Raw genomic sequence first — 26674 nt, 5'->3', positions numbered from 1 at the left:
CCTCCCCTGCCCACAGCCGCAGCCCGCCCCGCGCCGCAGGGGTTTATGGGAGATGTAGTCCGAGGAAGGCGGCTGTGGCGCGGTGCGCGTGCGCACTGTGGTGCTCGGGAGGCGGCGTGTGGTGAGGCGAGGCCGCGGCGTGCACCGGGGCCGGTACCGGCACCGCGTGTCCTCCTCCCCTGCTCCCCGTGTGTCCTCTCACCCCCGGCGGCCATGTCCGGCGCGAGGGAGAAGAAGCGGGCCAAGAAGATGAGGAACCAGCCGGCCAGCGTCACCATGCCTGCTGAGCCGGGATCCGTGCTCGCCGGCGGCCTCAGGCCCTGCCCGCCCCCAGGTACGGCCCCCTCAGGGTCCCCTCACGGCTCCTCATGGGGACCTGCCCGCTGCCTCCTGGTCTGCGTGTGGCACCTCACGCCCTGGACCATACGCCTCAGTCAGGCTTAGACTCCTTTTATTTTAACCTATATTATTTTGGGGAAAAAATACAAAGAGCGCAGCATTCGGAGGTTGGCGCGTTGCCTCTCTATTTTGGGGTGAAAAAATGATGTTTAAATGTTCCTGCATATCGAGCGGACGGTGCTGAGGCAGACAGGATGATGCAGCAAATTATGGCCAGCCCCGGCTGAGGGGTTTGCAGTGTCCTCAAAGCAGTGCTATCGGATTAAACACTGCTTTCTGCCTTTTCCTTTTAGTAAGGAACTTAAAAGATTATGTGGTTATAATTTTCTGCCCTGCTGAATAGCATATGCATAACGTTATCCTGTAGTGTTAGTGAGTATCTTGGTTTTATGGGGCTAGTTCTGCAGAAACAAGGAAAAAAATACAGAAGAGTTATAAAACTATGAATCTATGTAATACCTAAAATCATCTGATTTTTCTTTGGGTGTTAAATCAGTCACTACCTTTTGAAACGCTCTTTTTCCATCTTATTAAAGTATTCAGTTCCTCCATTTTTAGGCTAACCTAACAGTGGAAGGTGTGTTTGTGATATGAGTTAGTTGCCATTCAGCTCTCCTCTTTCAGTTGACTTGGGCTGTAGGTCTCCACAAATTTGCTGGCTCCAGCCTCCATCCCTATCTCCCAGCTACTTCCTCCCCACCCTTACCTCACTGTCTGGATAGTACTGCTCCCAGCCATGTGGCAAACTCAGATCAGGGAATTATTCCACATGAGAACTTACTTTTCTTTCTATCCCAAAGTGTGCGTATATATACATATATATGTATATATGCTGCATAATGTGTGGTTGCTTCTGAGCTGGTTACAGGAGCTGGAACAGCATTCTTGCTGAACGTGAAACTTCAGTTTCACAATTGCTTGAAACAGAAGAGGGAGGTTCCTTGCTGCTCTAAGCTCGTTTAAATTGAGGCTACTGGAGGGGTATCTGCTCCTCCAGGCTGTGTGTTCCTCATGCCAGTGGCAGAATTTATGGGACAATACGTTAAACTTGTTTAGGAAGCTCATCAACCTGAAAACTGATTTTTTTTTTTTTTTAATCTCCTGCCCATTCCCTCTGACACAGGATGATTATCAGTGGAGGGGCTCCCTGAAATGTATGGCCCTGCGTTCCTGCTAGTACTTGACTTGGTGCAGTGGGTGGGTTGGAAGAAATGGCTGTATGGGCTCTCTTTAGTCCGGATACCCAGCGTGAGCTGCCTGACAGCCTTATATCAAGTTGCACCCAAAATCCTAACCAACGTTTAATTGCGTAGGTTGAATATAAGCTCATCCTTCACTATGGGCTTCAAGGCTCTCTTAAACTTCCTTGAAATGCTGTTAAGGTGCTTGTCCCTCTTGAGGGGTATTTCTCTAGATTTTTGTTATTTAATTTTGATGTTTATGTAGATGCCTGCACCAGAAGAGTGTGCACTGTAACTTACTGCACCAACATAACTGTATCATGCTGAATTTACTTACTGCTGTAATAGAAATACACACACAAGACTTATTTAAGCTAGAAGATACTAGACAAAAATACATATGGTTATGGGTAAAATATTACCTTTGCTGGTGTCATACTGAAACCCCGACTAGGCAATAATAAGAACCACTACTGATGGCGGTCAGTATAGGCTGATTTTGATCAGGTCTTTCTTATTGGGCCTGATAGAGCATTGGAGGCAAAGTCTGGGTTGGGTACCATTTTCAAAATGTGTAAAAACTCCTTAATCTACCGCAGCTTGCTGCTGGGCAGCTCAAATTTTTTGTCTCTTCTGATGAAAAAGAACTTATTTCTGTTTTCTCATGACTTTTTCAGGTACATGTTAAATATAGTAGGAGATGTGTGTAATGTAATCGTATTAGAAAGGATGGTTTAGCATTTATCCATTGCTCAGATGACTTTGTATTTCTGTTACCTCTGTTCATTTCTAAACCCTTCAGGAGATGTTCGTTCCGAGCAGCAGTATCAACAGCAGAAATTTGCGCATCAGTCATCCGGGCCTCCCTACAGGAAAGACCAGTATTTTCCCAGAGAACAAAATAGAGGAGAGAGAGGCAGAGGGAGAGGAGGATGGCAAGGAGGACACCAGAGTGCTTCTGAGGAAATACCTAGATACATAACAGGTTTGTATATACAAAAAAAGGCCACAATTTCCAGGGCAGCCTGCTGCTATTTGTGTGCTGTCTGTCTTTGGTTTTGTGAAATAGCAAAAATCAGAACTGATGCTGTGTTCGGTGTGTCCATTTGGTCTTCTGTTTTTCCTGATTTTCTCCAAAATACAGATATACTTGTGTACCAGAATGAACGACCAGATGTTGTTCAGTGAGTCCTTTCAGACTTCTGAGTTGAAAAATTGCACTTACTTGTGATGAGGGGTGTGCATTTTGCTTTCTGTTTACCAATAAAATGAGTACTGACAGTCATCTGTTTTTAATGTAGCCAGTGAAACTGTTTATGCTCATGATGTGAGTTAAAGACAGCTTTTCTTCTAACAGAATATTTGTTTAGGAGAACAAAGAGACAAATTAGTTTTTCAAAATGTGGCAGTGCTATGATAATGAATACACTTCTGTAAGTATAAAACAAAATCACCCTCTGGCTCTTTATTTGATCATTTTAAAACAGGATGTAATACGACTACTGCTTCCTGTTTTTCCGTGATGAAGCTTTTACATCTCTCTTAGTACCATCTGAAAACATTGCTACTCTAATCTAGTAAGGAAGTACTTGATGCAAATAGAACTTGTTGGTTACACCACAGCTTTTTAGAGTCATTCATGTCCAAGTATGTGCTTAAATAAATATGTAAGCTTCAGAATATCTAAAGAATAGTTGTTACTTCAGTAATAGACAGTACACAGTATTTTCTTTTACCTCAAGAAGTCATTGGATGGATGTAGCAGAAATACTCCGCTGGGAGTTCAGGAATTTGTGTAGCGTCCCCTTCTTTGATTTTTGCCGTTTGTCGTGCTCTGATACGGTTCTTTTCATTGCAGTGTCTACCTTTGCTCAAGCTCGTGCTGCTGAGATGAAAGCCATGTTGAAAGCAGTTACGCAAAAGTCTTCAAACTCACTAGTTTTCCAGACGCTACCTAGGCACATGCGAAGGCGAGCTATGAGTCACAATATTAAACGCCTACCCAGGAGGCTGCAAGAGATTGCCAGAAAAGAGGTATAAGTGTGTTTTGATAGTATTTGCTAAACTGTATCGTGGGCATAGCTGGTGTATGGTGTTCAGCTGTACGTTTGTTAATGTTTAGACCTGAGCTGGTCTGCAAAACTTCTGTGGGTACACAAACTTTGGCTGATATTTGGATCCAAAATGCAGAAACTTCTCAGTTTTAGATGGTGGCTCAGGTAGATCTCACTAACAACTTGTCTCTGTGATTATTGGACAACTTGAAAAGTTACTGGAGTAGTGATAGAACCCTTACTGCAGGAGGGTTTGTTTGGGCGGTGAATCTGGGTTCCAGGAGTCCTGAATAACACCTGCCTAGCTTGCACCCGCCACTGCTTTGAGATGTGACCCTGCTGGACTCAAACCATCACAGCTCATTCCTGCAATTGTTCATGTGTTACAGCTCTGACATACGCTGGAGTAGCTGGCAGCTGCATGCAGCTTCAGACCTGCTAATGAGTATTTCTGGTTTCTCATGAAACTCATTTTGGAGCGGCATCTCAGCATTTAGTCAGAATGCTCCTGTGTAGCTACTTGCTCCTAATCCACTACGACATTAATATGTATTTTAAAAAAAGGTATCTGTCTGATTCTGTCTGATGTTTGTCATTGATCACTATACTTTCTCTGGACACTTCTTAAAATGATCAAATGAGTTTTCCTGATAAGTTTTCTATGCGTTAAGGTTGGTTGATTGACATATTTCTTGCACGCTTTCTCCCCCTAGCTTTGCCTTTTTCAAGTTCTGTGAGATCTTACCCCTTCCTTCCGAGTTCCCGAAGATTCATGATTCAGAAATTGCTTCAAGTACTTCTGCTCATGTTCCTTAGGGTGTGGTTTATTAGACCTTCATAACCTGCATCTCTTTTTTTTTTTTTTTTTAATTGCTCTGGTTGGCATTCTTTTTGCTTTGTTAGTCATGATGAGATTTTATACAGTTTGGCATAAACAGCATGGGCTGTTTTGCATGGTTACACATTCTGTCCTTGTTAATCTAGATTTCTTTCATGTTTATATTTCTTCTTTTGTGTCCTACTTTATTAACTCATTTCATGTGGAAGCATTTCTAACTTCTCTGTATATACTCACTCTTATCCATCCTTGTTTTCACTCGTATGATTCTTGGATTTTTGAGGTCATGTAGCTGTATTTCTTATGCTCTATTCTCTCTCTTCGGGTCTTTTTGTGTAGTTTGTGTGCCTACGCAGGTTTTTTGTTTCATGGTTTCTTGGGGCTTTTGTGTCTTCTGAGCCATTTCCCTTTCTAAAGGTTCTGCCTATTAGTTTTTGGTGTTCGAAGTCTGCTTCTTCAAAGTTACTGTTCTGATTCTGCAGCACTTTCTTTGTTTTCTTAGATCCTTTAATGTGACCACTTTCATGCAAAAACTTACCTAGACTCTCTCTTACCTCTTCACAAGTTTGAAGACAAATGCATTTTTTGTCTACAGTACCACATCACTTTTTTCTCTAGTTGTCTTTCTGAACAAATCAGTTACGTACCATTGTCCCAGTGGCTTCTGTTGCCTTTTCTGCAGGCAATCACATGAGTGTGATCGCGACTTGGAACTTGTTTTATTCTTCTGTGCCTGTCTGCCTTGACATCGTGGGTCATTTCAGTGTTTCCTCTGCTCAGGGCAGTGACTTTCTAGCGTTCCCATTCCTCTGCTGTTACCCTTACAACTGATGGTCTGTTGTCAGCCATTTCTTGGCGAGCCCACAATGGGCATCGTAAGAAGTATTTGTTTATTTATTTTTCCCCTACAGTCCCTATTTCTTTCTGCTACTTCTCTTCACAGAAAGACAAATAAAAACTGGAGAGACAAGCTTTCCTCTTCAGCCATGCATTTGCTCTTAGTGATTCTATTCTTGACTGGGTCGTTACCAGCAATTTGGTTTTACATCACCAACGGCCCTTTCTTGTTTGCTTCTACACATTGTAGAGACTCTAACAATCCTCAGGTCCTACCTGCCAGTCTTTGAGTCCATACTGCTTCTGTACAAGCTCAGATTTCGAGGTTTTCCAAGTATCATGTTCTTTTGTTCACGTGGCTATACTGATGTTGGCACAGGAAGTAGCAGAATCACAGAATGGTTTTGGTTGGAAGGGACCTTAAGGATCATCTAAGTTCAACCCCCCTGCCATGGGCAGGGACACCTCCCCCCAGACCAGGCTGCCCAAAGCCCCATCCAGCCTGGCCTTGAGCACCTCCAGGGATGGGGCATCCACAGCTTCTCTGGGCAGCCTGTGCCAGGGCCTCACCACCCAACAGATCTTACTGTTCACTGGTAAGTTTCTGAACGTCTGGGGATTTTGGTTTAACTGTGGGTTCAAGTCAAACTTTGATGTGCTTGTATGGATGGGGCTTGCATATAAAATTTCCATCTGTTAGTTACCCTCAAATGAAGTGGTAGAGTTATGGAGAAATAACATCAGGATAAAGTATAGTTTAGATTATGCTAATGCTTTCTGTATCCTTGTATATGTTAACCTTTTTCTTCAACACAAGTTTGTCCTTTCGAGATTTACTTTGATGTCCTCTCTTTTAAAAACAGGCAGAGAAGGCTGTACATCAGAAAAAAGAACAGTCAAAGACTAAATGTCGCAAGGCTAGAAGGCGCCACGTGAATTTGGTAGCAGAGTTTAATCGCAGGCAAAGAAAGAATATTTGGCTGGAAACGCATATTTGGCATGCAAAGAGATTTCATATGGTAAAAAAATGGGGATACTGTTTAGGAGACAGCCCTACAGAGAAGTGCTACAGGGCTTGCTACCGAGCCATGACAAATCACTGCCTTCTTCAGGTACCACGTTTGCATCTGTTTTCTTTGTTATTTTGCAAAGTTGAAGTAATTAACTGTTCAGTTATAAGTGTTTCTGTCTCTTTGAAGTAATGTTGTGTCAGCCGTTAATAACTGCTAGCTATGAAATGAATAATTTCATAACTGCAGTGAAAGGTGGAGAGCATCAAAGAGAACAAGGTGAGCCTATAGAAGAGTCTTATGTATTAAAAAGGTAACTGTGACTGAAATACTCCATTTTCAACCATAAGAGCTTAGAAATTAAGTGAATCCCTGTATCTTCTTCCAGAGCAGGGTGCTGTTGAAGACAGGTGCTTTATTGTGTGACCTTTCTGATCCCTTGGTTCAAGGGGAAGGTTGGTTCTTGAACGAGAAATGCCTGACAGCTGTCCTTTAACTAGCAATGTTAAGTTGGAAAGGAAAATGTTTTCTCTTTGACTCAGATTTCAGTGAATGAAAAAATACTGCTACAGCTTAAATCATGGAGCTCCATCTGATTTTTCCTTGCCAGGTTCACTTGCAGGAGTTATTCTCACTTTACCACTATTCTGTTGTTTCAGGATTTATCATATTACTGTTGCCTGGAATTGACTGGTAAAGAGAATGAGCTTCTGAAGCAACTTGCTCGAATATGTAGTGTTGACACAGGTAAAATTTAACTAGTTTGAAATAAAGTTAAGATTCTGAACAGACCAAAGGTTGACCCATCCTTTTCCCTTCTTAATATGCCAGCAGTCTGAGAAGTAATAACAGTTGATACTTAGTTGTGATTTTTGGATGGAAAACATGATTAAAATGTCCTATACTAGGACCACGATTTCTTATTTTCATTTGTCTTGTAGTAAATGAATTATTATTGTCTTCTTTATTTGGTACTGTCTTAACAGCCAGACTGAACTTCATTTTTTTTTTTTTTGTTTCTTAAACAATTTTGTTTTTCAATAAGTATCTTCTTCTTCAGGATTGACATTTGGAGTGGCGCGTTGTCTGTCTGGAAGATTCCAGGGTTCCCTGAATCTTTACCGAGCAGATCGCTATCCTAAGGATACGCTTGGTCCCGTTACGTTTATTTGGAAACCCAGGGATGGGTCTGAAAACAGACAGTTATGGATCTGGATGCATCCAGCTCTCAAACAGGTATTTTGTTTTTCATAGTTGAATTCCAATTTGTTCATGCATTATCTATTCCTTATGCTGGAGATACTTTCTGAAAGGTGTAGAAGAGACAGATGTAGTACTTGGCCTTAGGAATTAAAAATTACAGCACTGTTTTCACACTGACCATATTTGTGTTCTGCAACTTGTTCTTAAGGTGCATGCCTCTGAGTTTTTTTGTTGTGAGCTTGTTCAAGTTTTTCTAGTGACACTTTCCTTGGGGTACGTTCACAATGTGCTGTTGCTTGATTTGCTTCCTTCTCACTGCCACCCATGACGGGCTGTTTGGTTGCTGTCATCACAGGTAATCATAATCTGCTTCTTAGCTATGAACTTCAATAAGTAAATAAAATAAACTGTACACTTGCAATTTTTCTTCCATTAATTTGAGTGACAGTAATTTCCTGGCAACAGTATTACATTTAGCACTTGATAGTAAGGCATGGACTTAAGCAGAATGAAGATCATTCCCTTAAATCCTTATAAGAAATTAAAATGCTAGAGTGTAATTCTTAAAATTGTACTTAAGCTTTCTAATGCCCTGCTCATCCTCCTAATCCAAACTTTTGACTTCTCTTTAGGACATACTGAATGAGTTAAAAGAAATTTTTCAGTGTTCAGAGCCTGAAAAAGTCTGTATTCCTGAGCCAGTTACAACATCAGTTCAAGAGGAAGAACAAATGGATGTCGTTGTGAGCCTTGGCAAAAAAAGAAAGAAAGAGGATAAAGAAGGAGAAAAAACTGTGCCAGTGAAAAAAATAATTGGTGATGGCACTAGAGATCCGTTGCAGTCCTACTCATGGATCTCACAAACTACTGGTGTTGTGATCAGGTTTGTTCACAGTAGAGTCAGAAACTGTGACCTATAACCAGTTAAAAGTAGATGGATTATAGCTTAACAAAGTACTGGGGGGAAAAAAGCGTGCTGTACAAGCATACACTCAGGTGAAACTTCCCTCTGTTTCAGTGATCGAACTATGGAGATTCTCAGATATCGACTGATCGGCCCGCTATCACAGTGTGTCCTTACAGAGACCCTGAAAGCTGCTTCCCTCCAAACAGTAAGGAAAATAGCAAGTTGGATACTACTGTAGCTTTAATAAGGTTTCTAGGGTGCGCAAACTTCTTTTTGCTAGAAAGAATCACAAACTGTCTAGCCTTACACAGGTTAGCCTTTAAAATAAGTATTTTTACTCTGTTAGCTTCTCTATATTGAGCCCCTTGACTGATGCTGATCTCAGGAGGAGCTCTGTATGGACTTCAAGTGTGGGTAGGAAGAACACAGAAGCTATGACACTATTGAGTGGGCTCTGAAAGTTTAGTAGGGACACATTGTGTTGAGAGGTCTAGAATAATTCATGCTGTCTTTGGCGATCTATAGATCATGTTTCTCAAGCAACAAGCTAGAGCACTCTGTAGAGCAAGGCATGAAAAGTATAGAAGACTTGTATTTTAAATCAAATGCATAATTTCTACAGGATTTAGTATTTTGTCCACCTCTTGGCGTGTAGCATCTCTGTGGTTTCAGTGTGGGATTTTGTTGTCTCTTGCAGCAAACATGAGAAGGCCATAAAATTTCTGGCTTTCTATAAGAAATTACCGACTACAGAGTTAGGAAGGATTGTGGATTGCTTTGTTTACTTTTGGAACACAGGTTAAATTGAACGTGCTTATTGGAGGGTATTATAAAGTGGAATATAGGAATAAGCTGCATCAGAAATAAATGATTTTGGTTTGAAACCCGGAAGAAAATAATCATAGTGATTAAGACAAACTGAGATTGAATTCGTACTGATAGAAAATACTAAATTACTACTTGAGTTAATTAGATGGTGTTGTTTTCCAGGAGATGGCAGATTCAGAATCGGAACTGAATAAGTGGTGGGTAGAAAACTGCAAGGACTCTGAAAAAGTATCTCTTCATCAACGTCAAACTGCTATCTTTGAGCTATTAGAAGGTATTTGGGCATGGGTGAAATGGGAGGAAGGGAAAATTCTTAGGTTCTAGCGGTCAAAACTGGCATGCTAACAAGTTGGCTTAGATTTGGAAAGGCTTTTTTTTTCTTCATCAAGATAGTGATGCTAGTGAGTATGTATATAGGTAATTACCGTGACAATGTCAAAGGTTTGAGGATAGCTACGCTGATGTTTTTTTAAAGGGAACATTAAGTCCTCTGTGTAGTCCAAACTCTTAAACAGATAAATCTTGTTTCTTGTCTTTGTGAACTTGGATTTGAAGTTGTTGATGGGATATAGTTTATGTTGGACTATATCACTCACATATATACACACACTTAAGACAGTAAGTTGTAAACTGCCTCCTCAGATAACATGGTAGACTCCTGCTCAAAGTGAAAGCATTTTGTCTTGCTTTGCATGTTTTTGTTCCTAATGAGCATTTGTTTACTTGGCTGAGATGTAAAATACAAAGTAAACAACATCTTAGTTTTTAGCTCTGAAAGCAGATAAAGAGCTGGTGATGTTAGATCTCAAATTATACTCAAGCTCCCCAGTCTCAAGCAGTTAAGCCTCAGATTGGACAAGATGAGGTAAAAATAACATTTTTTTTTCCCTTTCTCTGGAAGAAAAGTAGAAAAGAAAGGTTTGTTACTTAAGAGTTGTGCCAAACGTAAAGGATGAATATGAGTCTAAGTTGAGCGAGTGACCTCATTTCTATGATAAGCATAAGTATAATTGCAGACTAAGTCTTATGCTGCTGTTGTTGTCTTTTGTTATTGGACATTTAACAAGCATTGGTGAGTTTTCAAAACATGCTAAACTGAGTACTCTGGCTTGCATCTCTGGCTTCTAGTGGTGTCACATCCCTGCAGGCAAAAATGCACAAAATAACAGTGCAGAAGAAGATTGCAAATTTATTTGTGGTTTCATGGCAGTGTTCATCTATGTATTTTTAAAGGGATAAGTTCACCATCAGAAATGCCACCAGGTACAATACTGGGCCTCACTGTTGGAGATCCTCGAGTAAATCTGCCAAAAAAGAAGAGAAAAGCCATGCCAGACCCTGAAAAATACCAAGGTAAAATGCCTTGCTTATATTGTGTGTGAAACTGACAAAGGCAAGAGATTCAGTTTCTTTCTACACTTCTGTTTTCATTTACTGTCATATTCTACTGATTTTTTTTCTTGCTGTTTTCCTCTAGCATTAGCTTTCAGAATGTTTCCTTCCTCTTTCTACTTGCCTTGTCAGAACAGAAGCAGCCTGAAAATTGCATAGAGTGCATAGGTTTTAGAACAGCAATTGTGAGGGAGGGATGTGCACCAAAGCTGGTCTTGTGCTCAGTGGAAGCCTCTGTCTGACCATACAGATGATCCAGGTTCGAATCCTGGCAAGGCCAACCAGGTGCTAAAAGATGCTCAGTTTCTGTTCAGTATTTAGTCTTCCAGGTGCTGTCTCTCTCTCCAAGAAGATGCCTGCTGTTTCTGGTTTATAGTCTTTGAATGGTGAAATTTGCAAATTCACTAGGGAGAAAAAAAATAAATTGCAAGGTTAGTATTTCAAATGGTCAAGACGGTATCTTCCTTGAAAACAAAAGATGCATGGGTGACTACGTAGACTCATTTCAGTGCTGACTTGCACAACGTTTCAGTGAAAAATACAAAATCAGTTGGATTTGAACGTCCTTGAAAAACGTGCAAGAACATACACAATGGGATTTGTGTACAGTGCTGTGTAGGCATTTACAATTAGGTTGATTGGACACAGCCTGGCTAACTTAGTGTGAGAAACAGAATAGTCAGCTAGCAAACAAGACAAGTGAAGTTGCCAGAGACTTCAAAATACTTCGTTTCCTTGGTGGTGTGTTTACAAGATACTAGAATAATCTAGCCTTAGCTTTCACTGAAAACCAGGTTGAATGCTGATTTAGGTTACCATCTTTTAGCTCTCTTTTAGCACAACTCTTCCTATTCAGGTTTTCTTATATCCTCCTATTTTAACCTCTGTATGTAGAACAGCCTTTCTTCTGTTTATTAGTTCTGCTTAGCTACATTCTCATCATTAATGTTCGTGTTGGAAATGTTGCTGCATATGTGACCTCTACTTTGGTTCCTTCGTCCCGAGGAGTAAGGTGAGCTATACACCACTTGTTTACAGAGACTTGTTTGAGCTGGTAAAGGAGTTAGCGACCACAAGAAGTAGTCTGTTCCCTTTCATTCTGCTTGTCATGTCTGTGAAGATGCGTTCAAGAAGGCGAGTTCAGTGGAAGGCTTCTAAGCAGTGGAAAAGGCACATAGCAGTTTCTGTCCCACTGCCAGAGATGGTCGTCCCTCAGGAAGGAGAGACACGGTAAAGAAGTAATGATGTAGGGCAGGGAGACAAGAGGAAGTAGGTACCTATGCCTGTCTTTCTTTGGCTGGCTAGAAATGGCCATCTTCAAGGTCTTTCTACTTGCAAAAAAAAATCTTCTAAACCACAAACATTCAGAAAATCTGGTGTCACTTTCTGGTTCCTGAGATTTTTTTTAAATTTTATTTTATCATAAGCTCAAAATATTACCTCCCCTCTCTGACTTCTATTCAGGTGAGGGAGAAAGCCCTTGATCAGCTAGCAAGAAAAAGTAAACTGTGTGAGATACCTTTTAATTTAGGTCCCGCTAAAGGACTTGATGTTGCACAGACACATCACTACCAGATAGGTTAAAAGTAAGCAGAAGAATGAAGGTAGATAGATAATACAGCTGTCTTCTAACAGAAAATCAAAAGGACATCATGGTAAGGGAGCAGAAAGGGAGAGAACAGCCCTGCTACAAGAAGCAGTAGGGAGGGAACAGGAATGGCTGCTGTTCTCCATGTTTCCCACCTGAATGACTTCCTAATGCTGTGTGGGATGACTTAGAGGGTTATTCACAGTCTGCTGTGTACCCATTACATGTGCAGTGGCTAAATCTTATGGTGTGGTAGTTCATCTCTCCTACTTAGAAACCTCAAGACTGAGATATAACTACCACTCTCCTCTCAGCCTCAAGTGTTAGTTGAAAAGAGAGGCTACTGTTACTCTCCAAAGACTCTTGTTCCCATCCTGACTTGGTAATTGACTATGTGACAGCTACTAACAGTGCTGTATCTCTGCCTTAATCGGTTTACTTGTTCAAGTAGCTAAGAGAAGTTACATTTTTGAAAAACTTCTAGAAAATCTATCCATGTTAGTTTATTAAACTCAGATACTTTTATAATTTTCTAGTCAAGGAAAGCCTTCACATGCTTTTGATTCTTAGTGTTTTTGAAGAAAAAGTAAAATTGCATCTGTACTAATAAAAGGAAGCCTAGGCATAATCAGTTACTGTGCAAAATATGTTTTGTATCTATTCTCTATCTGCAGGCATTATCCATTCTTCACACTGTTTACTGTTTCAGGACCTGAAACTATGTGCAGCTTAGTTTGTGATCTTGTTGGAGCATGTGGTTTTGTTGCACGTTTTGTTGCCTCTATCTATCAACTGTATTTGTTCTTTGTTCCTATCAACCTCCTTGATTGCCTGGTGGATTTGCAGGAGTTTAAAAATCCATTAAATAAACGGAGGAGAAACTATTGAAGGCCATTCGATGCAGAAAGATCGCCTCTAACTTGAAGTTTGTAAGCCATAAATGTCTAGAATGACATCACTGCATACTGATCTTAGTGTTGCACTCTTCCCCAGAACCCTATTATTGTCCACACTTGGAGTCATATTACTGAAATATCCAGCAAGAATGTCATCAAAAGCAACATGTTCCCAGGGGTTATTTGAGTTTGATTTACCAGTTTTACCAGCATTTTTTCCAAACGGTTCTGTCCTGCTTACACTGGTTCTTTTGTGAGGAGTGATCCAGGAAGGGATTCTATCCTCCTCTTCAAATTTATGAAGGGCAATTTGTTTAAACAAAAATAATGAGGGAATTTAATCTTGGCACATAGTATATACATTACTACGGCAATGATATTACCAATGTTTCCACAGTAACACCCACAAAAAAAAAGTTAGGCCTTTATTCTAGATAGTTGATCCACTGATGGAAGATGAGGTCTGTAATTCCATTGAAATGGTTTTAATTTGCTCCTTCTGTAAGAGGAAATCTTTTTACGAGCCTTAGAACTACATAAACTTTCTGAGCCTTGGTTTTGATATAACCTTACTCAGATGTGGTAATGTGGTAAGATGACCTTTATGTAAGAAATGGTACTAGCCATTTGTCTTAATGACATGTCACGTTGACTGAGCAATAAAAAGGAACCCTTGCTCTATTCCACACTTTTTTCCCCTTTTTGCTTCCTGGACATTCCAATGCTATTGGGATTAATATTAGTAAGATCGAAATGACACTGCTTATGGTAGCAGATTGTATATTTGCTTTAGTCTCTTGTTCTTCAATGGGTAAAAACCAATTGATTTTCGTAGCAAATGCTTACTAATTTAGAGATGCATCACTTGTCAGATGTGCAAATAGTTTAGGTAAGTTACGGCCCTCATCTCTGTCTGTGGATTGTCATACGTGAAATCTCTGAAATGACATGGATCTATCCATATTCCTTTTATTTTATTTTGTTTTCAAAAAGCTGTTCTAAGGTAATGCCTGTGTAGTTTTCCCCCTGTGGGTGACGTGTTAACCAAAGGTAACTTCAGTCTTTTCCAGTTACTCACACTCCTGAATGCATATGCATGGGTTCGGGCTGTGTGTTTATTCACGGAACTGACCTCATTTCTTTAGGCTGTGGGATAGAGAGTTTGTGAATAAATCACTTTTCACTGCCTTCTCAGCAGGTTTATGCCTTCTGGAAGTCGAGCCTCCCAGCAAGCGGTCAGTACTTACATGACCGCAAATTAGCGTTAGTCTTCTCTCCGTTTTAAAGTACTCTTCCGACATTTTGATACACTGCTGCTGTCTTATGGGAGAATACAAATTCTGCTGCTCAGCATGGGGTATGGTGGAGCCTCTAAACAGTCAGTGAATGAGATGCGTATAAGGAGAATGCATCATGAAAGATAAGTGAGCTAAAGTTACTTCTGCAAACACAGAGCCTGATTCTTTGCCAATAAACACATTCTTGCAGTGGTTTAGGTATCCAGCCCTTTGCATTGGTTCTCCTGGTACCCCCCGCATACACGCTGTGAAACTGTTCCTTAACAGTACTTTTTTTTTTGCTTCTGCTGCTGCTTCTCACAGACAGAAAGAAAAATTTCAAGTAGAAGCACTCTTAACCTTACTTCTGTCTTCTAAGATTGCTAAGGTAATCAGTTACACATCAGAACAACAATATGAAATGAAACAAAACTTTTTCTCTGCCAGTATTGTTTGAGCACCAACCTTTGACATCAGCAGATGCAGGTAACATGCTGATTGTCATTGAGCTTTCTGTGCTTAGTAATGCAGCTCCCTCATTTCCTGTACTAGCTGCAACATCTCACTTCCAATATCATAAGCAAATTATTCATCAGTAGGGTTATTTCTCCAGAAATCTTACGTTGTGGAGTGAAGAAAACAGGAAAAGGCTACAGTTTGAATTACAGTATGCTTTGCAGAGAGATGGGATTCTCCAGGTTGAATGGAGATTAAGGTAAAAGAATGTATGTTGTTAAAGATTTTAGGGTAGTGAGGAGAATATTGGGTGGACTGTAGGCAAAAAAAAAGATAAATCATGCCCTACAATATAGGAATTCCAAAGAACTCCAAGAATGACAGGGATAGCATTATCTCAGCTGTGGTAATAGAGATAAGAGGTAAAAAAATAATTCAGAAAAAGTTACAGTGAAGAATTTACAGTTGAAGGAAGTAGAACATGTTTAAATAATGTAACCTAAAGAGATTCTAATGTTCACAAATACTTTCTGTACAGAAGATGGGAAAGGCCCTTCCCTTACCTTCCATTTGCCTGTAATTACGTTCACCTTGGTTATCTCTAAGAGTCAGGAAGGAATTCCCTACCACAACTACTCACGTTTTTGCTGTCTTTTTCTCCTTCCTTCAGTTCGTTGATATTTGCTGTATCTCCAGACAGAACGTGCTTTTCCTCTGGGAACGTAGAACCTTTTCAGGTTCCTCCTCAGGTTATTGATTTAATTTTGGATCACAGAAGGAATTCTTGTGGCTAAATTGGCAAGGACTAAAGATTTTCTTTTTAGTTGTCATCCATAGCATGGCTCTTTCTGTGTTTGGTTTGTTTGTTTTAATAAACTGGAAACCTTACAAAATAAAATTTTCTGTTTCCGCTAGATCTTGCTGTGCTGTACATTGCAGTTGTAGTCCTTCTGCTACAAACCTTAATTCTGTGCTGTACAGAGGAGAGGTCTGTACCCAGTGGGTAGAGAAGAAGATCTGTTGGCCGTTCTAAATGAAACAACTATTAGGTGATTGCCTGCTAGTGCATGTACCTGGAACGGATGCCCAAAATGACATTTATATTTTGGATCTTTATTTTAAATTAAGAACTGTAATAATTTATTTGGAGTCTTTACATTAATTTTGTGAAGATGTCCACAGTAAAATGCAGAGTCCTTCTTAATTTGAAGGAATGCCACCCTAATCTGATTACTGTTTTAGTATTTCTTCCTCATCATTGTATGTAAATGTATCTTATCAGCAAGAATGCTTAGCAAGTATCAGGTTAATAGCGCCATCAGGCTATCAGGAGTGTTGCCATATTAAATGTTTCTGTTGATTTTTGCAACTGTAATTACTATGGACAGTATGTATTTTTTTAACAAGTAATTATTGCAATTATGTTTGGTAGTATCTATTGTATAGTTAGGACTACTGAACAATCCCTGTCTTCTGTGCACCAAGTCTTTGTCCACATTAACTGGAAAAATTACCTGAATTTTGTCTTTCAAAAGACAAAACGTTATTTAAAAACAAACAAACAAATTGTTCCTTTAATATGTAAGACTGTAGATTGCAAAGTGAGCAGCAGTGAGTTTTAATCACATAACTCAGTGGGCAGTGAGTTTTAATCACATAACTATTAATAGCTTCGTTGTATCATTTGTTGGTAAGGATTATTTTACTCAGAATATGGATTGGCGTGCACTGCGTACCATATATGGAATGCTGAATGCTTTTAACCTGTAGGTTTTTAACCCATAGTTTTTCTCTATTTTGTTTGGACTGGGGAGTTGAAGCAGAGGTAGGTTTAATACCCCGAATGATGGACTGTTATCATCTTCAGTAGTACACACTCACTTATGCAGTGGGACTGTGCAGACATACTCAAAGCAGACATACTAATAACCTTCCTTGAAGTGCAGAGCCTGAAATGATCCAGGGAGTGGAAAGCTAGTGCTAAATAAATACTGCATTGTAGTCGTATCCGTAAAAATATTGCCTGTATGTACACTTTTTAAAGGTCAGATTCACTTATCTGAAAAGTGCTTAGGACTTATTTCAGACTTTGTAACATTGCTTTTTTACCAAACCTGGGTGAGCTGCATACTTTTCCTGGAACGCCAAATTCCAGAATATTAAAAGTTGCTTCCTAAGTATGTAACTAACATTGCCAAATGTGATGTCACTTCTACTAAGGAATGTCTGTCTGTAAGAAAACTCAAGGTTAATTCTTCTAAGACTAACAGGTAGTTTATTTCATGTTCTGTATTTGGGAAAATGTGTGTTAAGATATATTCCAGACACTCTGATGACTGTTAACCTCTCAGTAGTGTTTTTTTTTTTCCAGTTTGCTCATTGTACTCATATTGGAGTGGTTTCGATAATTTGAAATTTAAACCGCAAAAATGTGAATTTTGCTTGAAGGTTCTCTTCTTTTGTAGATAATGATAAAGTTAGGCAGCTGTACCTGGAGGGTGTACCCGTTGAGTGCGCTCACAGCTTTATCTGGGACCAGGACATCTGTAAGAACGTCACCGAAAATAAAATTTCAGAGCAGGTAACTAACAAGGTGGATTGCCGTGGAGAAAATGGTTAACGGTCCATATATGAGACTCCTGAAACTTATTTAACTCCAAAAGCAGTAGTTTACTAATGTAGTAGTATCCAACTACTGAGATTAAGTGTCTATTCTGTAGCATTTATGTAATGTTCTTGTATGACCAGTGTTTGTGATTCACTTAAAAGAAAGCTTTACTGGATTGTCCACAGGACTAAATCATCGTAGGTTTATTTACCTGAAAGATTTGGAATTGGATTTTCCTACATCACCTTAACTCGTGTATAGCAGATAAAAAGCGACAAAGTGGCAAAGGGAGGCTCTGTCCTTTTACTCCTCAGTCAAAGCTAGGTGGATTCTTCTGACAAAAGAAAGGAAAATGAGACTAAGTAGATCCTTCTGGTCGTGAACTGCAACACGCTGTGTTGTGTCATTCTGGGTAATACCTGTGATTTCTAGACAGCTTTAAATGTGCTCTTACAGGTTTGAAACCTTCTATTTTGACATTTCTATTGGAGCAACCCACAACTGAATGGGCGAAAAGGTGATCTAGTCACAAGAGGTGATACATTTTGGCACCATTATAACCCAAAGAGAAAATGTTCATATGGCAGAAACATCTCTCCAAATATTCTTGCGATGCAAATTAGTTTTGTGTTCTTTCAAATTGACCACCACAGTGTAAAAAAGCAAAATGCTTCCAAAATGTTACACTAGCATATAATGGGATCAGCACAGTCTTTGTGGTCTTCCTGCTGTTGTGAAATGTAATGTTTACCTTACAAAAACAGCTGATGCAGAAGGGACGTATAAAGTTGCAGTCTGGCGTTCTTCTTCTCATAAATGTATTCATAATGCTGTACAATGAAATAAAACAACGAGTGATTGACAAAGCCTTGGTGCCAGCATGCTTCATGCAAAACTGATTCATGACTAAATGCTGTTTCCATCTCCCTGGATATAGTTCAGATTTTATCCATGTATCGGCAGATTTTCTGAAAGCACCAGCTCAGTCTAGTCTTGTGCATAAATCTATAAGAATCAAGTTGGAATACTTGCTTTTCTTTCTCATCTTTGCTGTACATTTTTGCTTTTGAGTTTCAATACCTGCCATCCATTAAGGAATATGGAAGTTACAAGAGAGGGAAAAAAGTTTACTTTTTTTTCTAAAGGTATATTTTGTGCCTCAATGATGGTCAATTCAAATGTGTAGAAAGTTTCTAATTTATTTTTCCTCGTCATAAGTTATCTCATGTCTGTGTCTCAGAACGTTATCTGGAAGAGGGAAAAAGGTTACTAACTTACGGGAAATTTCTCCTCCTTCTCAGGATTTAAACCAAATGAGAGCCCAGTTATTGGTACCTGGATCACAGCTCGATTTGGGTCCTTGTGAGTCTAAGATTCCCATACTGTTGGTGCAACAGCCAGGAAAAATGGCTGGAGAAGATCGACCAGGATGGGGGAGTGGCTGGGATATCTATCTACCAAAGGGCTGGGGCATGGCTTTCTGGATTCCTTTTGTAAGTGACTTTCCTTGGAAATGGCAAGTAAATACAACAAATGATGTCATTTGGTTTGAAATACTGATTTTAGCATACTTCACATGGTGTAATCAATTCACCATCAGAGGATCAAAATCCCCAGTCTTCTGTTGGGTATAACTGTGCCCACGTGGCAGCTTGAAGCTTGAAGCGTGGGGACTATGAAAAGAAAGCTAATGCTATAGCTCTTGGGTTTTGTGTTTCCAAGAGCATATGTCTCTGAAGAGAACTCATTTGATGCCAGCTGCTAATCCATTTCCAGCTTGGCTATCTCCACTGTTCTGACAACATTCTGTTGCCTCTGATTTGAGGGGAGCTTGAAACGCAAAGTTGGAAGTTAGGCTGAATATTTTCTTGGTGCTGTTAGGAGTATGCTACTTTTGAATGTTTAGACGGTTGTTACAGTGCCTTTCTACAGTTAACTTTCTAATTTTGAGTGGAGAGGGTGCAGTGGCACCTATTGTATTACAATAATTGAACAGTGATTTTATGAAATTAATAGCGCATTCATAGAATGGTTTGGGTTGAAAGGGACCGTAAAGCCCATCTGGTTCCAACCCCCCTGCCCTGGGCAGGGACACCTCCCACCAGCCCAGGTTGCCCAAAGCCCCATCCAGCCTGGCCTTGAGCACCTCCAGGGATGGGGCATCCACAGCTTCTCTGGGCAGCCTGTGCCAGGGCCTCATCACCCTCTGAGTGAAGATTTTTTTTTTCCAACATTTAATCTAAATCTTCCCTCTTCTAGTTTAAAGCCATACCTGCTTGTCCTATCACTGCTTGTGGAAAAAAAGTCACTCTCTGTCTTTTTTATAAGCCTCCTCTAAGTACTGGAAGGCTGCAATGAGGTCTCCCTGGAGCCTTTTCTTCTTCAGGCTGAACATCTCCAGCTCTCTCAACGTTCCTGGCAACATACAAGATCAGAACCTGTGAAATTCTCTTTATTTTTGTTGATTGTTTTTCCAAACAATCTTAAAGAACATGACTAATATTTTTGTTGAAGTCATCATTTAGAACTGTGGAAACCATACTTAAGTTGATTTTTTTCGAAAGCTGAAGCAGTACTTTCAATTTTTTAAGGCAGTAGCTTCAGGAGTATTAATGTCTTGTTTCAGTTAGTAACCAGGAATCAATACAAACATGGCTTTTTTGGGGTTTTGGTTTTTATAACAGATATATCGAGGTGTACGAGTTGGTGGCTTGCAAGAGGCTGCAAAGCATTCTGAATATCAAAGAACACCTCACACTCCAAATGATTTCCCAGATTGCCCAGCGGGAATGCAGTTTGCCAAAGAACTGGAAGCCACCCTTCTTGAAAAATTCAAACGGTAATACTGATTTCAGGACTGATCATAAGAATGGGAAAAGAAGTAATGCTGCTTAAAGTAGTTCCTTAATTATCTGTTGTTGTGTTCATTTAGACTTGGACTTTATGAAGATATTTTACTAGAGTTTTAAATTCAAGTATTATTTAAAAGAGAAAAAAATACAAGCTGTACATAACAGAAAGACTCTGCTAAACAGGCCGTATAAATGAACTAAAACCTTCTATTTCCAGACATATGCTGTTACAAGGCTCTAAGAAGGCTGCGTAACAACTTATTTCAAGCAACCTTAGCAGCAAATGGGAGGAGGGAAGAGAAAGCAAAGGCAGAACGTTAGAGTAGTATTCTGTGGTAAAGGATAAAGTGAACAAAGGGGTGTATTTCAGTGTCAACCTTTTAAATACTATTTTTAATACTAGATATTCTGCAGTTTGCCTTTGTTTTCATTGCAATAAACATAGAACTCTTAACCATACTTACGGGTCAGCTAGAAGTGTCTTCTGGACAAACTGGTGTCGGTTTCCCTTTGGACTCGGAAGGAGAAGTAGGAGAAATTCAGAGGTGGGAGAAATTCAGAGGAAATGGCGGTGGTGTCAGTTGTAGTAAGTAGAAGTATCCAGAATGGCTGAAAGGATGTAGAGGGCAGAAATACAACAGTGTTGTCTAGAAGTGTAATTTCAGAGTTACTGGTCAATGAGATTACCAAGTGAATGCACAGGTAGCTTTCTGTTCTAAATACTTGTTTTCAAAACACCGTAGATCAGTATGGCAAAATAGGCATTTAGCCTTTTGAAGCCCTAATTTGAAATAAGGGCCTAGGAAAGAAATATTCTTACCTACTTGATTTATCATTAGGCGTCCCCCTGCAAAAAGGGCAAACTATGTCAAGCTGGGCACTCTGTCCCCTTTCATCTGTCCTTGGGGGCAGCTGACGAAGAACTGGGAAAGAAGAATGAACGATTCAGAAGAATTTCTCTGCCCTTCTTCACCACACTCTGAGCACTGTGCGACTGAAGGGAATGGATTTTGTGACCCCGAACCAGAAGTGGTCAAAGAAGCTTCCTCTGAGACTGGTGAGGTAGAGGAGACCATGGAAATCACAAGCTCTGAAGGTGCCATAAAGAGAGAGGATGATCCAGGCAGCCAAAACTTTGGTGAGAGAGATGAAGCTATGACAAGAGACTTTGTTGTTCTCAGGTATGTCAAAATGATACAACCACGTGAGGTGTCATTCCTTTATTAGAAATAATTGAATTGGGAAAAGGAACAGCTCAGCTTTGATTATTAAGTTGAGAGAATGAATTGATCCAAATACAATGAGGAGGAGATTAAATAGTTTTGCTGAGGACCAGAATTTTGCTGTTGAGTGGAAGTCCTGTTTTTCTCCAGCAAACACTGTGACTAGATGAAGTAAGGAATTATCTTAAATATAACAGTCTTGAATTTAACATTTTGGAGTTGACATGCAGTGCCTGCTTCTAGGCAGGCAGAGCTTTGAGGCCTATATTTGTGACTTAAAAATTGCTGTGTATATCAGCTTGCATACTCTTTTCTAATGCACCATCTCAGGTGGTTCTTGCACTACTTACATATCTGCAAAGAAAATAGAATCTCCTGCATTTCAGTGCAACACATGAGGGCAGCAACAGTGTTTGGAAAGTGTCTGAATGCAGGTCTCCCGTTTTTGTGTAGTTACTAGAGGAAGAAAATACTGGCAGTTCAGGACTGAATGAGTGTCACTGAAGGTTTTAAAGTGTTTGCAATTAAAGCAGGTTTTAACATGGAATGTCTCCTTAAGAAGTACCCTAACACATGAATTCCACTCACCCCTGTTCTTTTTGTGCTGAGTGATACAAACATCGGCTCAGAAGGTTACAGAAAGCCCCTGGGCTTCCTTGATCATGGTCTTGTAAATAAGTGAGTTTCTGGATTTCTCTTGTGCTACTTGTTAATAACTATCCTTGATGTTTATTTTTAAAACTTTTTAATAGGAGCAAGAAATTGCTAATGCAGGTAGCAGCCTGGTGCTATCCCACTTCTGGAAAAGATCGTCGAATCCGCCTTATTTCCCGACTTGGACAAAAGGAAATGACTGAGGATGTCTTTTTACCAATCTTGATGCGCTATCCCAGGGCTCTCGTATGGGTCAACTTGTCTCTCTTGAGAAAGGGGAACCCTGAATTACACGCCATGATTTGCATCCCAACAGAAGATGACTTGCTGCATTTAAGCAAAGACAAACTCTTCTGCGGTCCTCAGGAACCCAAGCATCGTGACATATTCAAGCACAAAGTACAGAAGCTAAAAGAGGAGAAGAAGAAGAAGAAGAAGAAGATGACAAAGGAGGAGGAGGAGGAGGAAGAGAAGAAAGATAATGTGGAGGCTCTAGAAAGTGACCCTCCCAGCATTCTAGATAAAGAAACAACTGAGGAACATGAAGACCTCATACTTGGTCTTTGGCCAGACACTCTCCCAGATATGACTTCGCACTGCTCCAGAAGTCTCCTGGGATATGTCACTCGAGGGGATTTTTCATTGGCTGCAGGCTGTGGAGAAGCACTGGGTTTTGTTAGCTTGACAGGTTTGCTTTATATGTTACATGGCCAGCCAGCAGATAAAAAAGGGCTTGTTTTGTTAAGAACTCCAGCATCTTTACAGTACAGATTTGCCAGACTTAGTATTGAGGTTTAAGTATCATTACAATGCAGCAGAATGCCAAAAATACCAAAGAATGTGTGTTATGTCTTCTGTGGCCTTTCTGAGATGCCTCAAATTTGAGGAGGTGTTTCTGAGTCCCGGAGTCTTGAGGAGTATGAAACAATTGAAAAGCTTTGTAACTTTATCATGAAAATAACTGATGCATAAACAGACCAAGTATTACTTCTGATGTCTGCGCTGCTAAGGGTTTGTAACAGTAACTTAACGATTGTGATCGTCTTTATCTCTAAGAAGCACAGAGTTCATTTTTCACCTCAGAGCAGTGGCTGCTATAACAGTCCTTACACAGAAAATCACAAATTTTTCGTTTTTGAAATCTTGTGGTCAGATGGCTGATATGTTGAAACTTTCCAGTTCGGTGTTCACGTACAAGCACATGCCATCTGGGCCTGTGTGTATAGCAAGGGGCTTTTACCGCTTCCTTGGGTCCGTGGCTACAGTGGAATAGAGCTAAGTAGACAAATCTAGCACAGAAAGCAGGTGAGGTACTCTGGTGGAAAAGCTTTGTGCTTAAATGAAATGCAAATAAAAGATTGTATAATCTTAAATTGTAACAACTGAATCTCTTAAATTGTAAAGCATATCAATTTCTCAGTTTTGAGAGAGAAAACTCTTTTAAAGATAGTATAAGCCTTTCAGATGTCAGTGGCTCTTGGTGGGTCAGCATACATTTTCTGTTAATAAGTAGGGATATTTTGGTTCCTTAAAACATGAATTTATTTTTGTATGGAAAGTGCTGCGACTGAGGTTTTCCTCAATTTACAGTAGGGTTTATGAATGTTGCTCAAACAGTCATTAAACCTGTAAAGTGTGCAGGGGGCAGGTAAGGGGAGCAAGGTATTTGATTTGGGTGGGGAAGCGTGGTTAGTTAGTTGGTTTTGTTGGTTGGACTTTTCTTTTTTTCTTTTTCTAATGATAGCCTTAAACTTCCAGCCATTCTTGAGTTAAGCAGTTTAATAACGAGTTTACAGTAATACATTGTAGTTCAGTAGAAGCATGATACAAGTATATACCAGCTGGTAACATTTACCCTGAAATGATCATGACAAATAAAAATGTAATCTATTCTTGATTCAGGAGTCTACTGTTCAGCTTGGTTCTTTAAAAAACTAAATACGGATCAGTTAACGGTTTTGTCTTTCTAAGTATCAGCCTGTAACTTAATTCATACACTCACAGCTTTGTTTGAAAAAGTCTGAGGTGAATAAATTAATCTTGGGTGGAGTTTTTTGTTGGAGGAAGGATTTAGAGTACCTTAACTCCTTAATTATTAAAATTTTGGGACGTAGTTGGATTTAAATAGGACACATGCTTGGGGAAAGGAGGGGAACATCTGTGATCGCAAGTGAAGTATGGGAAGATTTACAGATCGATCTAGTTAATTTAGGCTTGAACTCATTTGTTGAGGATTTTCCTGTTAATTCTTTCCGGACGAGAATGATAAATTCACTTCTCAAGTTTGCGAGTGCAGCTGGATGGACTTTGAGCACTTTCCCAGCCGCCGTGACCAAAGGTGATTTGCAGCCACCTCCCGCACCGTGGGCATCGTGCGGGGCACACCGGCTTGCAGAAAGACCACGGCTTCCGACACAACTTGGAGTACAGCTCCGTGAGAAATGGTGCGTGACCATTCTCCTGCAGCGCACCTCGTGAAGTGACCATGGCAGAAGCACACCGAGAAGCCGGTCCAGCACCGCTTTGCTTTGCTTTGCCGGTAGATGGCCCCAGAGGAAAAGGCTTGGTGCTGTGCTGGTCCGGGCTTCACATGCTCGCCATGTGACTCCGAGCTCTGCAGCACGTAGGTATGTGGAAATAAAGAACCCCTTAAACATTACAGTCTGGCTGCTCTGATCAAGTTCTCTCATGGTAATAATCCTGGATTTAATGAACCTTTTGAATTGTGAGCTCAGTTGAAATATTTCTAGGATCAGAGTTTCCAGAGTTGTGCTTCATGGGAAGAAAAGAGGGGAGGTGATGTTTATATGGCTATTTCCCCCCCCCCTTGCCTCCCCCATCTTCTCAGATACATATTTTCTTGCCTCCCTAGACCTCGCTTGTATGTGAGAAAGAATGAGGAGAAGCCCCCCACCCAAGCTATCATTTTTTTTCTTTTCTGCTTGTAGATCTTTTGTTCGTTGAATCTTTTTTTTTTTTTTTAACATCTGGAGTCCTTTTTCTTTTCCTCCTATTGGTAATTTCTGCCAGGTTTTCATTTTGACACTTCCTGTTACTTTTCTTTGATTTCCATTCTCTATTTCTGATTTATGATCCTCCTCTCTGGTGAGCCAATGAACAGAAACTGGAATCCAAGTGCATCCTGTTCTGTGTATCGTGTAATATTGTTACACAGTTGTTTTCCTTTAAGTCAATGATTTATGCCTTAAGACTTCACTCTCCTTGTAAAATGCTCTGCAAGCCCGATAAGTTAAAAATGCTCAAAACTCTCAGCCAAAGTTTGTCAGAAAAACACTGTGACTTTATGTAGCTGCAAGGAAATTTTTATCTGTGGTTGGGATTTCCAGATTCTGAGTGTCTCAAGGGTGACTTAGTCATAAAAACCGTGTCAACACTGGATAATCAAACTGTGGATAATTAAGCCTGTGTTATCTCTTTGTCAGCTGGACAGTATGTCTGTGTTCATCATGTTGAATCAGGTGTAGTTTGTGGCACACATCTGTTCTTAGGCTGTATCTCGCTGCAGTTACTACCCTTTGGTTAATTGCCCCAGAGCATCTGGATCAGCTCCCATGAGCTCTGATACACAGGCATTTTTGGGAACCCAGGAAACTCAAACCCAGTGAAAAAAAAACCAAACTCATAAACTGTCCGGCTCCCATGCTGTTCTCCAGATAACTCTCTCAAAATGGATGCCAGCACAAACCCTTAGCTCTCATTCCTGGCTTCCAAGAGCTTTTGGAAGCTCAGGGGAAGCACAGAAGGCAATTCTGGCATTATCTGTAGCACTGAAGAGCTTGACTGCTACTGCCTGGTTGTGTAGCTTTACATAGCGCTCCCCCAGAGCATCTGAACAAACACTGTACTTGAGACTCACCTGGCAAAGGGTTTTCTCCCAGCCTGGACCATGCCTTGCAAGGTAGTTGCCTGGTACACGAAGAGAGCCTACAGGGACTAATGGACCCACCAAGCCGAGCACCTTGCGACTCTGAGATGCGCATACCTCACCACTGCAGATCCAGAAAATAAGGCTGCAGAAGAGAGTGGTGATTACTGAGGGGAATGAGGTGCTGTGGGACCGCTGCCAGACCGTTGTGTGTTTGTTAAGGAAGTTCAGAGCAGGTCCAGGGCAATTGGTTTGTTTAGCAGCGTGTAAGGAATGGAAGAAGTTACCTGGCAGAAAGGCAGCTGGGGTTGCTGAAACAAATCTGGGAAAATAATTGGCAGGGTGACAGGCCGCTTGATGGAGGTGTAAGCCCTGGGGGCTCGTGGCACACACATGCACAGAGGGTAGTCAAATGCAGCATGACAGTTTGCTTTCAGTGCTCAAAGTCTGGAAGAGCCAGACATGTCAAACGTGATCCATTCACGTGTTTCTGTGAGGTAGGTAGTAGGAACAGAGCTGGGGGGAAATAAGCTACCAAAGGCACATTGCTGAAGTGCTAAGCCTGAGAAAAGCAGAAAAGCAATA

General features: G+C 40.4%; 1 protein-coding gene across 1 annotated transcript; it reads left to right on the top strand.

The window, feature by feature from the left end:
• Positions 1–16: 16 nt before the first annotated feature.
• On the top strand, positions 17–26652 carry POP1 (POP1 homolog, ribonuclease P/MRP subunit). The gene is made up of 15 exons (XM_083823340.1): positions 17–334; positions 2383–2565; positions 3439–3614; positions 6173–6421; positions 6979–7066; positions 7380–7555; positions 8155–8405; positions 8541–8634; positions 9420–9531; positions 10491–10610; positions 17332–17447; positions 18776–18967; positions 20159–20313; positions 21166–21507; positions 22302–26652. The coding sequence occupies exons 1-15, from the start codon at positions 46–48 to the stop codon at positions 22999–23001; spliced, it is 3243 nt and encodes a 1080-aa protein (XP_083679466.1). The 5' UTR covers positions 17–45; the 3' UTR covers positions 23002–26652.
• Positions 26653–26674: the final 22 nt, after the last annotated feature.

This window comes from Anser anser (assembly GCF_964211835.1).
Source record: "Anser anser genome assembly, chromosome: 2".
Classification (NCBI taxonomy): domain Eukaryota; kingdom Metazoa; phylum Chordata; class Aves; order Anseriformes; family Anatidae; genus Anser; species Anser anser.
Note: the sequence above shows the minus strand (reverse complement) of the source record. Positions and strands in the feature narration are given on the sequence as shown.